General features: G+C 36.3%; 2 protein-coding genes across 5 annotated transcripts; one reads left to right on the plus strand and one right to left on the minus strand.

Moving 5' to 3' along the window:
- Positions 1-80: 80 nt before the first annotated feature.
- Positions 81-4,097, minus strand: LOC143449139 (uncharacterized). Of its 2 annotated transcripts, none has more exons than XM_076949224.1 (5): positions 2,647-4,096; positions 1,510-1,641; positions 1,208-1,309; positions 1,001-1,125; positions 81-837 (listed from the first exon to the last, which is right to left on the minus strand). In XM_076949224.1, the coding sequence occupies exons 1-5, from the start codon at positions 2,705-2,707 to the stop codon at positions 637-639; spliced, it is 621 nt and encodes a 206-aa protein (XP_076805339.1). In that variant the 5' UTR covers positions 2,708-4,096; the 3' UTR covers positions 81-636. The 2 variants fall into 2 exon arrangements, with proteins under 2 accessions (XP_076805339.1, XP_076805340.1); XM_076949225.1 differs by having other exon boundaries at positions 711-837; positions 1,078-1,125; positions 2,647-4,097.
- Positions 4,098-6,235: 2,138 nt separating this feature from the next.
- On the plus strand, positions 6,236-16,880 carry LOC143449121 (adhesion G-protein coupled receptor G7-like). Of its 3 annotated transcripts, XM_076949201.1 has the most exons (27): positions 6,236-6,381; positions 6,769-6,816; positions 7,004-7,140; positions 7,300-7,389; positions 7,707-7,836; positions 8,093-8,164; positions 8,294-8,406; positions 8,702-8,791; positions 9,100-9,229; positions 9,587-9,703; positions 9,830-9,946; positions 10,036-10,152; positions 10,298-10,684; positions 10,862-10,963; positions 11,291-11,418; positions 11,560-11,712; positions 11,822-12,016; positions 12,293-12,538; positions 12,747-12,863; positions 12,970-13,107; positions 13,231-13,340; positions 13,510-13,717; positions 13,841-13,982; positions 14,117-14,283; positions 14,364-14,531; positions 15,826-15,999; positions 16,622-16,880. In XM_076949201.1, exons 1-27 carry the CDS (start codon positions 6,300-6,302, stop codon positions 16,664-16,666), a joined length of 3,723 nt encoding a protein of 1,240 aa, XP_076805316.1. In that variant the 5' UTR covers positions 6,236-6,299; the 3' UTR covers positions 16,667-16,880. The 3 variants fall into 3 exon arrangements, with proteins under 3 accessions (XP_076805316.1, XP_076805315.1, XP_076805317.1); XM_076949200.1 differs by lacking the exon at positions 16,622-16,880 and having other exon boundaries at positions 15,826-16,589; XM_076949202.1 differs by lacking the exons at positions 6,236-6,381; positions 6,769-6,816; positions 16,622-16,880 and having other exon boundaries at positions 8,093-8,168; positions 15,826-16,589.
- The last annotated feature ends 118 nt before the right edge of the window (positions 16,881-16,998 follow it).

Here is a 16,998-nt window from a genome sequence, read left to right on the forward strand (position 1 = left end):
CCGAATACCCCGCTTGTTACCTACCTGTACAATTAAATTAAAAGAATGCGCATAGATCATTGATGAATCTTCCAGAGCAACAGTAGCGCAGGCTTTGTTTAAAATTTCAGTCAAGTGCAATCTGTTGTTGCTTGTGTTTGGGTCTTCATGATCATACGTTTTTAACCATTCAATCAGCTGACTTAGGGTGAGCACGAGTTTCTTGAAGTTCTTTTCACATACCTTTATTTAAAAAACTTGAAATTTAACGAAAATGCTAAGATTAGTTGTTTTTAGAGCGTCGGTTAGATGAAAATGAAAATATATTTTCAAAGGCTTGAAACAAGCGGAAACAGTACCTATTGCAAAGCGAAACTTAATTGGGACGAAACCAGAAGTAGTATGCAATATGGGGTTGTCAAAATCTGGAGATACTATGCAAGGATTTAGTTTTACCAAAGAAGCCAAGGTCAAAACTTCTTGACGGCTCTAAGATGTCTTAGATACGAAATCTATCAGCATAGGCTTGCTTATTCACATCTGAACGCGAACTGTTACGTCAGAAAAGAAAAACATTCGCCCAATCTTCAACTGGAAGTTATAACATTGAATTGACGTGAACTAATTTCAACGAATTTGATGTGAACCCTTCAAATCCTAAATTATCTTAGCACCCCCATATTGCATACTACTGCTAGAAACATTGTAAGAAGATTTAGTGAAATCTCTTACCGCTAGTTTGTGGCTCAAAACTCGATCAAAGAATTCTAAAAGGTGTCGCACGTCAGCCTTGTTTATCGTTTCAAGCCCTCGGGTCATGATGACGGCATGGTTGATGATATCATCAACGTGTGACAACTTTAGAGTGATATTAAACAAAACTAATTGAATATTTATTGCAACAATATTCACCAAACGATCTACTAATGAACAATTCTAAGTACTGTGTTATAGCATCGAGCTATTGTAAGCCTTACAGATTATAATTCTTAACGTCTAATAAATATCACGTAAACGTTACGTCTTTAAATATTTGAGTGAGATTCTTGTAGGTGCAATTCGTAACAAATTCTGAAAGGAAGCTCGTCATGTAATCACCATTATTTGATCGTGTTGTTGCGCAGGTAGCAAGAGCCACTGGGTATCCTAGTAATGTAGAAGCAAAAAGACTGTCGCTATGGCTGTTAGACGAGGAAAGTGTTACAGACAATTACCAACGCAAGTATACCATAAACACACATCTCGTTGGAGAAAGCCAAGTCACCGTCATAGGTTCCATTAAATGTAAGCGATGAACCATCAAGTCCAACAGATGTTGGCATGCAGTAACCTTAAGAAAATTTTACCGCATTACGAAAACTGGCAAGCTACGCACTAAAACCTGTCCTTCTAAGTTAGACAATGGTTTAATATACATATGATTTCTAACTTCATTCTAAGTACACTTTGTTTTGTTTGTTGCATTTTTAAGTACACTAATAATAAAATACTGTACAAGTGCTATTAAGTATGCCGGGTTATATAGCCTACCGTAACAATGCTTTCCTCCATCCCCAGTAGATCCTTGGGTGCTGATCATTTTACCGGTGCTATTGGCCTTGCTTGGTATTTTAATACACGTTGAATTGGGTGCACATGTGTTGTCTTCGCACCCAGCAAAACCTTTGAAAAGGTTGAAAAGGTTTGCTGAGTGGCTAAAGTACTGTCAAAGCTAAAGGTACTTACAAGCATCACATTTATACGTCGTGTAGGCCAAGGCTTCTCAAACTATGGGTCGCGACCCCGTGCGTTTGGGGACGCAAAAAGTAATTTTAGGGTCGTGAAATATATTTAACTTATAAATTGCTTTACATTTGTATGATTTCGCCATAGACAAAAATATCACTTGAGACTTGTGATGGGACGGTTCACGATTAGGCTACCATTAAGTGGCCGCACAGAAATTTCTTTCTTATATGGGGTCGCAGAACAAAAAAATTTGAGAAACCCTTTTGAAGATCATGTAGAATCGTAGACCACCGAATATTTAAATTTGTGACGAAACAAATATTGGGATATTTTTTGTCATTTCTGGAACTTTTGTTTTCAGTTCTTTCTTTCAATGTCGTTTTTCGAAGAAATGTTATGGGCCTATTCAAAATATTCTATGCTCTAACATGCATATATAGCCTCTCAATGACTAAACTTAATTAACTTTATTCATAGTTTGGGAAACAATACGTTTCTTTAACCTGATTCCTGACTGACTTTTAATAAAACAGTCATTTTGGGTGTCTCCTCAAAAATGTCTATAATAAAGTTTGCGGATATTAATACAAATTCAAGGAGTTTGTTTAAATCCGAAGGAAAATGCAACTTAAAACCAAATGAAAACGAGAGATTTTGATAGATAAAATGCTGTTTATTATCATTACTTGTCAGTTGTCACTCAATTTTTTGTTAGGCCTATATGTTAGGAATAGTTTAACAATTTTCACTCGGGTTTATAGATATCATTGCTAAAGAGTTATACAGAAACGCAACAGAAATATTTTTACTGCCCGGAATTAAAAATTAAGTGCATTATACGAAGCGTAAGCGATATAGATGCAAGGTAACAGTTTCATCTACAGTTTTCGTTTTTGATTCATAAAGTCACAAACCTTTTTGTTTAAAATACCCACTCACTTTGCTGAATAAAATAAGTTTGCCACATCAGAATTAGAAACAATGCTATTGTACTACACATGGCTTTGCTAGATCATCGAGACCTTATTAAAGATATGAGCGGAATAATGAGAAATAAGACAGAATGTAAATATGAATTAACCATAACTTCTCTCTTGGTAAGCCTCGTCACTAGCATTAATTAGATCATTCATCACCTTTATACAATCCAATATGTACTAAAACTATTGTAAAATGTTATTAGACGTAACGCTTAATTAGTATGGTGTAAATAACAGTATAAGCTTTCACTCTCGTAGCCCTGATAAACGTTTTCGTTTCAATTCGCACATTACAAGAAAAGTTTGTAATAAATAATTTTTCTCAAACTAGCGATATCATCGTTAATAGTAAATTACTGTCGTGAAAGTTTATTTTTAGATTGCTTTAGCATGGATCTGTCTCCTAGCTGCAAAATTCGACATAAATCGAGATGATCTAAAGGCACGTTACATGACGTAAGTTACATGTGGCGGAAATTGCAGGCATCATTTAAAATCCATGTTTATAACCAACGGTTGGTGAAGGAATACTGACAAAAAGTAAAGACAACATGTATTTTATTACATTTTCTCGGTAAACATTATGAACTCCATGTGTTTTTATTTCTTATAGAAACAATCACAAGGTAGCTAATTAATTATTATTAAACATTAAGCTATTTATCCGGTTAATACTTGACTGGTGACGTCATAAGCAACAAATATCTATAAAACGCAAGATGGATGATTTAGTATAATAAAATTATTGACAAATTCTTCAGTTTTGATACAAATGTACTGTGCGTTAAACCGTAACCGATTTCCACTTTTTATTCATATGCGTATGATAGCGGTGTCTAATCGCATTAAAATAGTATAACAGCATCAGTTTTCCTTAACATTTATATAACTTCCACAATTAAATTAAAAACATGAGTTCTTTCATATGTGATGTGTATCTAAAGAAGTTCATGTTTTTTCAATCTTTCATTTTATTTAGAGTTAATGGATTATGATGCGTTATTGCGTATGTGTGGTTGCCACGCTGGTTTTTACGGCAAGGACAAAAATGACTGGATGATCAAGCGGGACCTAAACGTATAGTCGCGGGCGATTATACGCGTTAACAGGAGTGACGTAATGGGTTGAGATGGATGGTTGGCCAAAGTAGACGAAAACATAACGTATAAGAATAAAAACGTCGTCACCACCCCACTCTTTGTTAACGCTCTATCGCACGCTTATGTCCCACTTGGCCAACCCAATACCTTACACGTAAAGGTTTTCACTTTTGTCCAGTATGGCTTGCCATAGATTTCCCGTATTGCGTAGGCGAAAAAAAAATTTGAAACGCGATATATCCAAATACATATTTTCCGTTCTTATTTATTTATAGTTTCCCGTTAGTGTTGGCGAAATTCTTCGTTGGCTGTCATAGTTTTAATACGCTTTTTACAATGCTACGGTCTAATGGTAGGGAGGAGCAACGCTAAAATTAAGAAAAGTCAAATAAATTACTAGACACCGTAACGTGATTAAAGCCCGTAAAACTTTTCTGTGTAGGTTTAAGGTAGATTCGACTTAAAAGCCTTTTATTAAAGAGCTGCCTTAAGCTCCCGTCGATCATAATTGCATTAAAGGCGAAACAAAACACCTCAGATTTTGTGGAGTGACAAATAAATCCATTTTGTACCACATTGCTGCAGTAGTGTATAAGTAACAGCTAATAGATACTTTTAGCCACTTTAAGTTGCGTTATAATGAAAACAAAATGAAATGAAAAGAGCAAGACGGCAATCAATGATCTCGTAACTTTGACATTTAAGTGTTGTTCAGCTGCCCGCAGCACATTTCACAAAAAAGACCATCGAAAAAGGAGGTGACGTCGTGGCGAAGTCTCCAGTTGACGACTTGATAAACTCGACAACCAAACAAAAGCAGTTGAGCGCAGAGATATTTCAGTTGTGTGGCAACGCGGTTTACAAACGCAGCGGCCACGATGGTTTTATGATTTTTCTCCGTTTAGTCATTCTTTTGTCTCTGATTCAGATTCAGAAAAATTTGGGTTAGTATTGTTAGTTCCTTTGCACAATCAGACGCACTCATCCAGGGTAGAAGATACGAAGGCCAAACCAATTGACCACTCCTGGAAATATAAATCAAAAGACAAACAGTAGACAATAGACAGCAAGACACAGTTTTACCGTTATTCTTGGCTTAAACAGCGCTAACATAAAGTAGAGATTAGAATTAGATTTGGAGTGTGCAAATATATATCTGACGTAGATAAGGATTCAGTTATTGTTACAGATTCATAAGTTTTACGAGTCTTTGTTTTAGTTATTTTGCTTTCCATAACCAAGGATTTCACTTTAAATCTAAGTCAACAGATTTAGGAGATAAACTATTCATCATTACAAGGATATTGCATGCATAATCACTAAAGTAAGATAAAAATTAGAACCAATCTTTTTACGCCCGAAATTATTTGAGCGCAAATATTCCAGCAAGCATAATACTCCTGCAATACGATATTATTGCTAATTGAAAGGAATATGGCCTATTTTTCATTCCTTTATACGACATAGACACCACATCCCTACAGTCCAGCCAGCCTTAGCATATAGGCTAGCCTTGCCTAAGCGCAATATTAAATTGTGTATATTCTTAGAACACAGAATTTTGATGAAAATCACATTAACTATATACTTCAAACTTTTGGTAAATTATTTAAACTTGTTTATTTATTTAATTCAATTTAGTTTAATTATTTAAACTTAAAATCTTGTCGATCGTTAAAGGGCGCATGCTCAATATAACATAGTAACAATATAACATATAACAAGTGAACGACAACAAGTAATCACAAAACAAATGAAAAAGAATAAAATACGAATTGAATCTTCACTTAATGACCAGCACTAAACGGACAGGATTTTGCTTTAACCTGAACTTTTCGAACGTGTGCCATGAGTCTATGTTACCTAACGCCAGTCCGCTATTCCCATGCGCTTCTTGAGTACGGTGATGTTCTAACACTTAATCGTGATACAGGTGAGTTTTACGCTATTCTTCCGAAGCCAACTTGTCTAAAGACCTGTTAATTGACAATTTACTTCTCGTCTCGGTGTGCCTGATTTCTTCGCTACAAGATCAGATAAATTATGGCAAGAAAAATCGATCAATGTCGAATTCCCCCAAGGCGGCCTATGAATGTCAGAGAAAGCTATAAGTTTAATGCGTGGTGGGTAATGTAGTTGTATTGACATTTGCAACCGGTTTCCTCGTTAATACCAAGATATTTTAACAAGTTTTTATGCTGCCAACACTTACTTTTTGCTGCAGTTGTTGTTGTTTCCATGCTAATCTTAAATTTTGATACTCCCAATATGAGAGATTTTTGTGGGAAGAAAACTGATAACTAGGCTAATTAGAGAAAGCGTTAAATAGCGGCGAACAGTTTGTAGCAATACAGTTATGAAAGACCAATTGGTAGTTGAATTAAGTTTTGATTTGTTTCTCATTCGTTCAAGTATTTCCTTTGGACCAGTCGTTAAAATGTTGATACGCAAAATGTTCTTTTTGATAGGACCGTTTACGTCAATGTACATTTATAGCATTTGCTGGTAAACAATGAAGAAAAAGGTTGTTGGAAGTGTACTCGCCGATTTCGTGGTGTTCGTCTGCCTGATCACGTTGATGTTGGTTCTGCAAGGTAAAACCATTCTTTTTACTCTTTTAGAACCGAAATTTTAACTTTTTTTAAGTTTTCTTAAACCCCGAACGCTTTGAATTGCAACTAGTCTAAAGTATATAACCGCTTATAACGCTGATTATAAAAGCTCATAACCGTTTACAGTAAATTACGTCTTATCAAACGACGAAAACTTTCCAATGTATAGTGTTGTAATTTTATCGTTGTGAAGAGAGGTATCGAAGTTTGTCCTTCATTTACAAGTGGTTTTATGAAGATAAAAAAATACATTCACTGCTGTAATGTCTTTTTTATGTTGGAAAAAATTGCCAAAGAATTTAAGCTCGGGCATTTTTTAGATTTAGAAAATAGTTTGGTTTTGCTTTTATTTGCCATTCTTGTTGACAGGTCCACAATCCGCAAGTAGCCAGAGTTGTAATAATCCGGAAAGCAAATGTAGGTGTATGGTTACAAATTACTCAGATTGGTAATCGTTTGAAAGTAATGAAAGTTATTAATTACCTGATGCTGCACACTGTATATTGCTACAAGTTATCTGCTTTACCACAATACTATCATTTCATTGATGTAAGCCAAATACATACGAAAGTCATGTTGAAAAATCTTGCCTGTGTTTGTTCAGCACAAACATGCGGGAAACGACTTTTGGTCTATTCGGCCGGATCTTTCGTGATTCGTCGGGAACAACCCGGCGTCGCTAGTGCGGTGACCAACATTGTCGAATGCACCTGGAAAATCGTGTCACCTGTTCCAAGCGAAGTTAGTAACAAGATAAATAGCTATTTTACTCGTTAAACTTTTTCATGAACGCTAGCAGAAAGTATTCGCTGAAAAAGTGCAATCAAAAATACTTAATTGCGTAAAATTTTTAATATACAATAAGATGTTGTGTATAACACAAAGTCATGTATTTACCAGGTTTTAAACGTTTCAATTACAAACTTTACACTAGCGGGTGGAGAAGATTGTCCACATGATTACATTGAAGTATTTGACGGAACTAAGCAAGTAAGTTGACTTAATTACTGTACTTGGTCACCTTACTGGCATTGTACATTATAACTTTGGAATCCTTATTTTGGAAAAAGCAATATTTGTATTTCTTTTTGTTCGGGTCATGTAAATCCTTTGAAGTGTCAGATTGTTTCTAGTTGTCACTTGAACTTGATTTGGGTTTCAGGCTCCAGGAGCTAGTAACTTGCATAATATGGGAAAAATCGTTAGAGAGTTCATGGCGAGACTAACCGATAATAAGACTTCAAAGAAAAAACATCTGACAGTGATAAAACCTGCGTTTTTTAATTGATTTATGGTGTTCTGTACAGGTCAGGAACAAGACGTGTGGTACCAGTGCACCTGCCAGTGTTATTTCTACAACAACCACTATTATTATCCATTTTCGTACCGACGGGCTCTTTGCCGATACTGGTTTTATTATACGTTGGTCTTCAATTAGTAAGTAACGTAAATGCATTTGAAGTAATTTGTCGTTTTGCCGGACAGACAACCAGATGTTGTTACGTCTTTGCAGTTAAAAACGGAGTTGATTGCAATCTGCAATTACCGGTTGATTGTAAAATTAGATGACTGGTTTGAATCAGTTAAGGTCTTGACCTTTTTGTAGCATCAAAAAGTGTGCAGCGTGCCTGACTGGCCACATACTGACGCCAATGGTCCGGCCTTCAAATAAACTGTTTTCCTGTTTTTCTAGAAAAATCTCATTTTGAATCTGGTACTCCGGAATTACCATCGTATTTGGAAGCAACTACAGCACCTCCATTTGGCAAGTACTATATTTGCTTCTGCGAAAAATGCGCTGACATAATTATTTTTAAGTACATACTTCAAATTTTTTAACATTTAGTGGAAAATTGATCTTGACGTTTTTCTGATATTTGTTTTATGCTGGTAGATTGCGGAGGTTATTTTGAAGGACTTCTCGGTTCTTTTTCCTCTCCTGAATTTCCTGACTATTATCCTGCAAACTTGGATTGCTTTTGGACTATCAAGTCATTGAGCGGTTACGTGAGTTTTTGTAATTTTTGACATGCTTTGTTGCTTTTAAATGTCATAACACTTGTCATTGTTGGAATCATATGTACAGCCTACTGAAGGCTATATGCTTTTATGCTTTTGTGATTGTATGGACAGATTGTGTATGCCTTAAAAACTGAGTTAATTTCAGCCTCTTGTTTTGTAAATATTTTCTCGATAGACTTCACTCAATTTGCCATTATACTTTACTTGTCATTTATTGATTAGTGTGTAGTGTGTACGCTAACTATACAAGACTATAAAATGTTTTCTTTTTTGGTATAAGGCACTGGAGATTACTTTCAAAAACTTTTCGCTTGAGAGAAGTGGCGACTGTGATTTTGATTTTCTCGAAATCTTGGACGAATATGGTCAAGTAAGAAATCAATACCGTAAATAGATACTTTCACTGTTCATCGGTTTCCTTTGGGAGACTTCTCGGTAGATTGGAGTAGGGACATGAAATTGTAGTTAGTGCTTAAAGGAAGTTTTTTCACAATCAGGTTTACTGTTACTGCAACATTTAGATGATAAAATTAGTACTATGGGACCTTATAAAAACCACCCACCCGATAGGGATTCGCACCCACATAGAATGAAATCAGACATCAAACGATAATCCCTGTTTAGATTTAATATACTGTGACACTTAGCCAAGCGAAATTATTCTTACTCTATATGTAGACCGGCACTTGCTACTGCGGGTCGTTTCTTCCAAATCGCACTGTTCTCTCGGGAAACATCGCAAGTATCATATTTCACACCGACGCTTTTATCTCTGGGAATGGTTTTTTCCTAGAATGGACTTCACATGGTAAGAAAGAAAATATCAGTATTATGTATACGTTCTAATATTTATTCTAACGCTAAATGTTTGCAAATTTTGTTTAACTGGGTTCATTGTATAGTTTATATCGTTTAAAAATTTCCTCAACCAGAAATGTGTTGTGGTAATTCTGACACATGCAGTAATAAACTCAAATTATTGCTTTCAGAAATATGTTTTATTAAATTCCCTGCGCCCTACGGTGAATGAATTTTTTTATTTCAAATAACACTTCGGGATCGAAAACGTTTCCAATAAAAAACTCTATTTTTTATTTCGCTGTGATAATCGTGCTATATCGTTGCGAAACATCATGTTGTGTAGCTCATAAAGGCCTTGTTGTAGATATTGATGAATGTAGCCTGAATAGTTGTGGGACGAACACGGAATGCAGGAATACTGACGGCAGCTTTCAATGCATTTGCAAAAAAGGCTTTGCCTGGAACGGCACATCTTGCGAGGGTCTGTCCGAAACTTGTGTTATAAGTAACATGACTTTAACTTTTTCCTTTAGTTTTTGGATGAAGTGTTATGATATTTTTGGCATTTTTAATCCGGGTTATTTTGATCATAATAATATTTTACCAGATATGGATGAATGCGAAATGAAGCCTTGCAACGCGAAACAAAACTGTCAAAATATAGAAGGCAGTTTCCTCTGTCCTTGCAAAATAGGATACATAGAAACCAGCGACTTATGCAGTGGTATGAATATTGATTAGTAATAATTTTCTTACTGATGAGCTCGATGGACAGTGAATGGTATTTTAAATGTGTTTTCCTTTTCCTTGCAGATATCGATGAGTGCTTCCATGACCCATGCCATGAAAACGCAAGTTGTTCCAACACAGAGGGAAGTTATGTATGCACTTGCAACGATTTTTTCAAGGGAAATGGGATCTATTGCGAAGGTTAGGAAGATGCGTATGGCAATTTAATTTGTAAAAAAATGACATAAACGTTTTGCCGTTCAAAAGATATCAGAATGTTACGATATTGTGTATGAGTTCATGCTGTGTGTTTGCACTAACTTCCTCGTTTGTTTCCAAAACGTAGAATTTGTCCAAACTACAAAAGCAATGCAAACTACAGTCATCGCTTCGAAAACAAGCACAGGTGTAACCAACACAAGCACAAGCGCCGTCTCACAGGATACCCAACGCACAAGTACAGACGACGTTAACGCCACCAGCATAGACACGACAGTCCCGGAAGCTACAAACATACAAACACGACAATCATTTTCAACCAACACACCTCGTACAACGCTCGTTCAAACAAGCACAGTAACCTTGACTGAAAAGGAAACTACCAGTTTAGATATCAATATCTGCGATGGAATAACTTGTGTTACAAACGCCTTATGTGTTGTCACTTCAGACGGAAAGCCAACATGCGAATGCGAAAATGGTTACAAAGGAAATGGAAACTTGTCTTGTCGGGGTAAGTACGTTTTAACAATAAACCACAACCGAAAATGAGTTTAGAAAGTGCAATAATATGATATTGATTTCTACTTGAGGTAAGGAAAAGATGGAATATGACTTACTTTAGCCAAAGTATACTCGTGGAACTAGAGGTCAAGTAAAGTACAATATATACGGTTGTTAATTTTTTCAGCAATATGCGAGGCTTGTACTCTTGAAATCGACGGAATATTGTTCACATTTGATGATACCCTACCGCAGCAGGTGGCTTACTCTACAGAAAAGTGCCAAGCAGGTGAAAAACATATTCAATGATTGTTATAAATCTCTCCAGGAGCCTCGGAAGACATAACAAGTCTTCAAGTCCACTTGAACAACCTACTCAAAGGTCCTTAAATCATCACAGAAAATGTGTGAAGATGCGTTAAGAAAAGTTTTTGCGATTAATAAACTTACATATTTGGATTTTATCTGCATATAAGATCTAGATAAAGCATAGCCGAGTATACCCGACATATCACCCATGACATTTAAAGGCGTCATAAACTATTGCCCAAATTCTGTCATGGCACGTTCAGCTTTTGACTGGAATTTACTAAAGTGCTCGTATCTTTAACTTTAGGATTCTCACAGGCATCTATAAAGTGTGATGAATTGAATGATGTCGAATCAACCTTTGCCCATTTCGCGTTTGAAACTTTGTTTTACATTAACTGCACTCAAGCTATTATTTCGAGCGTAATATCTTCCGTAAGTAGTCAATAATTTTCAATGAAGTATTTGTAAAAATTAAACCTATTTGCTAGTTAAGTGTGTTAAGGAATACTTTACAAAAAGTGAAATAAATTTGGAAATATATGACTCTTTACGTCTGATCGTATAAAATTCAAGGTAAATTTTGATGAAGCGACCCAGGCCCAACTTGACGAGTTTCTGTCTACATTGGACTTAATGACATCATTCCCCGATTACGTCACTAACGATGACGTGGTATTGGTTGTACAAGTGCTGGAAAATCTTTCTAAAACTGATGGGGAGATAAAGGTATACGTGATAGGCTTACTTAGTATTGTGACTTTTGAATTGTAATACAGCAAATTTTACGCAATTCTCTTTATTATTTGCATTATTTTAATATAGATTTTACGTTTAGATCTCCCAAACCGTTTTCGAGAAAGTGATCAACATAGCCGACCACATAGCGGGTAAACTGAGCGAAATGGTCGATCAAACGCAAAGAGAAGATTCGAGTGCAAGACTGCTTAATTCTCTGACGACCCTTGGACATGAGCTTACCTTATTTGACTCGCAATCATTCAAATTCTTTACGTCAGATATGGCGGCGGAGGTAATTTTGCCGAAAGCGTAAAAAGTTTTAAATTTAACCGAAGAATTTAAAGTAAACTGTCTGTAGTTGGTAATGACGTTTCACAATTTGACATTATTGTTAGGAGTTGTTGAAGACATATCTGACATATAAAACATTGCATTTAACACAGCCTAAATTGAAAACACACGCGACGATTTTTTCCTTGTCTATCTTTAAAATGTGGGCAAAAACAATTTTGCGTGATCGCGTTTACAGCATGGTGATGATGATACGTGTAATCATTAAAATTTACAGGTGCTTGATACAAACAGCGTCACAAACACGGAAGTTCCGTACATGCCGAGCTTTTATCAAGGACAAGATGGCGACATAATTCAGCCAGTGTCCATAAGAATTCCACCCGAGGCTATATCGCAAAATCTGGAACAAGATTTCAAACGAAGAAAGAAGAGATCAGTTGAGAATTCAACGAATACAAAACTGGTATTTTTCGCTCATCGTTCAAGTCAACTTTTTCCATCTTCCTATGAAACACCGTGGGTGAGAACTTACAGCCTTAATTTCTCACGCGTTTAGATGCAACAATAACACGTTTATGAGTGTAACCTTAAAAGTGTTTTTCTTTTTAATCTAAGCTTAAACGTAACTTAAAAAACAACGTGCTAGTTTTTTTTTGTCCAATTTTAAGCCTTTAAGCCATCGCCAGCACAGCCTAGCGGATGAATTTCAGACAAACTCGATATTTTAGGTAATCTCAGCTGATGTGGGGAATCGAGTTATTAGTGAACTTTCTGACCCTGTTGTAATCACTTTTCATAACGAGAATAGGACTGGTGGAAGGGTGGTGGATGCATCAGGCTTCAAGGTACTTTTTAAATCTCTGTATGTTTTATTTGCAATTATATCGGTTGCCTATATTTCACCAACCTGCGGAATACCGTATTTGTTTCATGGACTCATCAAATTTTTAGGCCATGTATATTAATCAATCTTGCGTCTTCTGGAATTTTACTCTTCAAGATTGGTCAACTCAAGGATGCTGTTTAGTGGAAGGGTCTAATCCTCCACAATGCCAATGCAACCACTTGACCAACTTCGCTGTTTTGGTGGTTAGTCGCTAACAAATAACATAGCCGCAGGCTAAGTGCAATCATTTTAGCGTTGCATCCTTCATTCTGCGACGGCGTATCAACAACTTGGCTAAAATATTTTGTGTGGGTTATTGTTGCTAGAGTGTCTACGACCTGCCAGAGAATGTTGCATTGTCCATAGTCACAAAGGTCGGCTGCATCGTATCTATTGTCAGTTTGATACTGACTGTCGTGCTGCAACAAGTACCAAAGTAAATAACATATTCTAAACATCCTGTTGAAATTAATAAGGAGGCTGTATTTTTTGGTTAAACTTTTGTGTGTTTTATCATGATAATTACATCCTTGTTAAGCGTACATTGAAAAGGGTTTAATAAGTGTGTATATGAATGCCGCTTTTTTGACAACGATGCTGTACAGGCACATTCGAAGTCGGAGACCAATCACTGTTGTAAACCAAATATGCATCAATCTTGCCATCGTCTACATAATCTTTTTGAGCGGTATGGATAAACGAGAAAATGTTAACGGCTGTCTCGCTAGCGCCATCTTGCTGCATTATTTCCTGCTATGTGTTTGGTGCTGGATGGTAGTTTACGCGCACGTACTGTACAAGTCACTGGTGCAGGTAAAAGGACAAAGGACATAAAATCAAAAATAAACCAAGTAGATGCTATGCCAGCAGGATACCAAGAACAATTTACAGTTTCATAACATCGTTTTCATCAAAATTAATATCTGCGCTTTACAGGTTTTCAACATCTCCTGGAATGGATACTTAACACGCGCAGCTGCGCTCTCCTATGGAATTCCCCTTTTAACAGTGAGCGTGAATGCAGGTGTTACTCTTGTCTTGTCCAATGATCCTGTCGGATCCCCAGTGTGCGGAAAAGGTGATCAATTAAAGTCGTCTGAAATCCAACGCTGTGTTTCTTGAAGCTTATTGTTTTGCTGTTGTATGTTCGTTTTAAAAGTAGCTATGACGTATTGTAAAGAGTTATCATAATAAGTTGTTTGATTTCTGTAGAAATACCGAATAAACTTGATGTGTCTCTTATGTTGGCCGAAAATATGTGCTGGTTACATGGGTACTCCCTCTACTTTTCCTTTCTGCTGCCAGTGGGAATCATACTTTGCATTAACATTGTCATTTTCTTTGTTGTTCTACGAGAAATTAAAAGGAGCCAGAAGCTTGTGGGTCTTATATACTCTCTATGTAACTATGATTCGTTACCGCCAAAATCAGCTTTGGAATTAATTCATGTTTTCTGCAGGAGTCTTCTATACCAAAAAGATCCCTAAAGCAACATCTTTTGGTGGCTGTAACCATGGCAAGTACATTAGGCCTGGTCTGGCTCATTGGATATTTCATGTTGCTGTCTGACAACGAGATTTATTTTTGGATTATGAGCTGGATATTTTCGGTTTCGGCAACTCTACAAGTAAGAAATTTGCGCACCATGTTCTCGTCATAGCCCGAGACGAATAAAAACATTTAACCCAATATTACTAGAAGATGCATCGTCTATCAGTAACTTCCATAACACAGGTCAACAAAATTTCACTTTTTTTTAAACGAGAACGCAAGTATATTATCTGAGATGTATTTTTTGGTTTGATTTCGAATCTGCCTTTAGTTTTTCTTTAGCTTATCGCGTTTTCGAGACATCGTTGAATCCATGTTTTCAGAAAAAAGCATTAAAAACAATACACATAGCTATGATACATGGCACTTAAAAATGTTTAGCATATGACTTTCTTTTGTACACATGATTGGGGTCATCACATGATATAACATCCAGCAGTAGTACCCCATCGTTCCCTTATTCCAAAAACCTTGGTAACGAGCTTCCATGGCTTGAATGTCCTGGTGAAATCGTTCACTTTGTTCGTCACTAACTGCACCAAGGTTTTCTGGAAAGACGTTCAAGAGGGAGTGCAGAAAATGTATTTTGAGGGACAAGCAGCAGCCCATTTTTCTGTAAGCCTCAAGTAAATCATCAACTCCTGCCTGAAAAGAAGGCAATTTTGTATTTCCTAAAAAGTTAGCACACAACCACTGACTTTACAGACAATGAAAATGTGGATCCTTTAGCACTTCTCTAATTTGAGGGCCCACGAAGATTCCTTCTTTTAGTTTTGCTTGGCATATGCTAGGAAACTTTTTGCAGAGAAATGCCAACCCATTACAATTGCACTTTCCCATTGCTTTAACAAAATTCTTTATAAATACATATCGGGATTGTTCTTGCACTTTCTTGACATAACAAAGGCAGAATAGCAGTCGATTAAAATATAGCACAAATAAATCTATAGAACAGCATACGTTATTACAATATTGATTACAATCTGCCATTAGCAAACATTGTGAAAACCAAACAGTTTATTTCAAATTTTCTGCTGCAGTTCTATAAGCACTATCTACATGTGAAGTTAACTGCTCAAGATACCACTTTTTTTGCAAAAGGTTGGCAAAAGATTCTCCCTATAATAGGCTATTGTAGCATAACAACTAAAAATTTAAAATACAAATATCTCGAAAACCTGATGTGCTAGAAACAAAATAATGGCATTTTCGGCATCAGCGTCAAAAACCCTTCAAAAATCACCTTATCGCATCTCCGTTTAAAATTGGCTGTTATCCAGTGATAATTATTATTTGCAACTCCGGGATTATATCTATAAGTAATCAATCGATGTGTATTGATATTGATACGTTTGAGTTTATTTTTTCAGGGTTTTTGTATCTTTTTGCTTTTGTGCGTGCGAAATCGTGAAGTTTGGGAACACTGGAAACTTTATCCAGGAAAAGTGTTTTGCTGTGTGCAGTGTCGCAATTTTCAAGAAAACAAACCTCGTCGTGGCAGCAAACCGATCAACACCATGACAACAGAGGCGTCAAAATTCAAGGTATCAACAACAAAACAATCAAGGCGGGCTGCAAAAAGCAACAGCTCATTGCACAGTTCTAACTCCAGCGAAAATGGTTTTTCCTTCCAATTGAAAATTGGAAAACGGGGAAAATACGCTGTTAGTACGTGAATTATAATTGGCAGTTATAATTCCCAAATATTGATTGCTTGGTTGCATGTCATCCCAGCAAACATAAGCTACAGAAGTCAGCGGAACACTATTAAGCATTTTATAATTGTGAACGCAACCATTATTTTCCACTAAGCATGTTGCATTGGACTATATCACTTGTAGGTAAAAATTGCTTGCTTATCGCTTATATTAAATGCTTCTCAACATTATGGCTTACATCAGCTTTGAACTTTTACATGCATGCCATGGCTAATGGTCTTAGTAAAATGCCAAAATGTTGTATTGTTTCAAACTTTGGCATCAATTTCCTAAACAAACAAAATTTCGTTCTTATAACTGTGTAGTACTTTATATTTAATGACGTCTTAAAGTGACGGTTTGCGTGCTTCAGGAAGCCTACGGGCAAAAATAAGCAACGCACTTAGCTTTAACAGCTCTGCGTTGACCCAATATAATCACAATCGTTACAGAACATTTTCGTGTTTAGACAACTTTCCGATACGTTGAGAGCTATACACTAAACCGCACCTGAACGAAATGATTCACGCAGAGAAAGTTAATTCCAGCTGCAAATTTCTTCATTGCCACCAAAGACGGTCCACTTCCAGTCTTTTAGACGTATTTCAGCTGAAGCAAAAATTGACTATAGGCCCACTGTGCTATAGTGCATCCTACCGTCGTTTGTATGAAGTTATTCTTTCAGCATGAGCACAAACGAATTTCAAAAGAATGTTTTATTTGTGGTTTTACGATGCTGCGCAAAACAACGTAATAAGTAGGTATAGGAATTAGTGTAAGATACAATTAGTGTTAGTAACATACTGGTAATTAATTAATGAGTACCCGCTGTGGAAAATACTTTGC

The sequence above is a fragment of the Clavelina lepadiformis genome, chromosome 3 (genome assembly GCF_947623445.1).
Source record: "Clavelina lepadiformis chromosome 3, kaClaLepa1.1, whole genome shotgun sequence".
NCBI lineage: Eukaryota > Metazoa > Chordata > Ascidiacea > Aplousobranchia > Clavelinidae > Clavelina > Clavelina lepadiformis.

Coding starts and splice junctions, on each gene's coding strand:
- LOC143449139 (XM_076949224.1), bottom strand. CDS start 2,707: ATGTGTAGTACAATAGCATTGTTTCTAATTCTGATGTGGCAAACTTAT. Junction 1,310..1,509: donor TGGAGGAAAGCATTGTTACG/GTAGGCTATATA, acceptor AATTTTCTTAAG/GTTACTGCATGCCAACATCT. Junction 838..1,000: donor TCACTCAAATATTTAAAGAC/GTAACGTTTACG, acceptor ATCACTCTAAAG/TTGTCACACGTTGATGATAT.
- LOC143449121 (XM_076949200.1), top strand. CDS start 6,300: ATGAAGAAAAAGGTTGTTGGAAGTGTACTCGCCGATTTCGTGGTGTTC. Junction 11,713..11,821: donor AAACTGATGGGGAGATAAAG/GTATACGTGATA, acceptor TTTTACGTTTAG/ATCTCCCAAACCGTTTTCGA. Junction 12,539..12,746: donor CTTCCTATGAAACACCGTGG/GTGAGAACTTAC, acceptor TCGATATTTTAG/GTAATCTCAGCTGATGTGGG.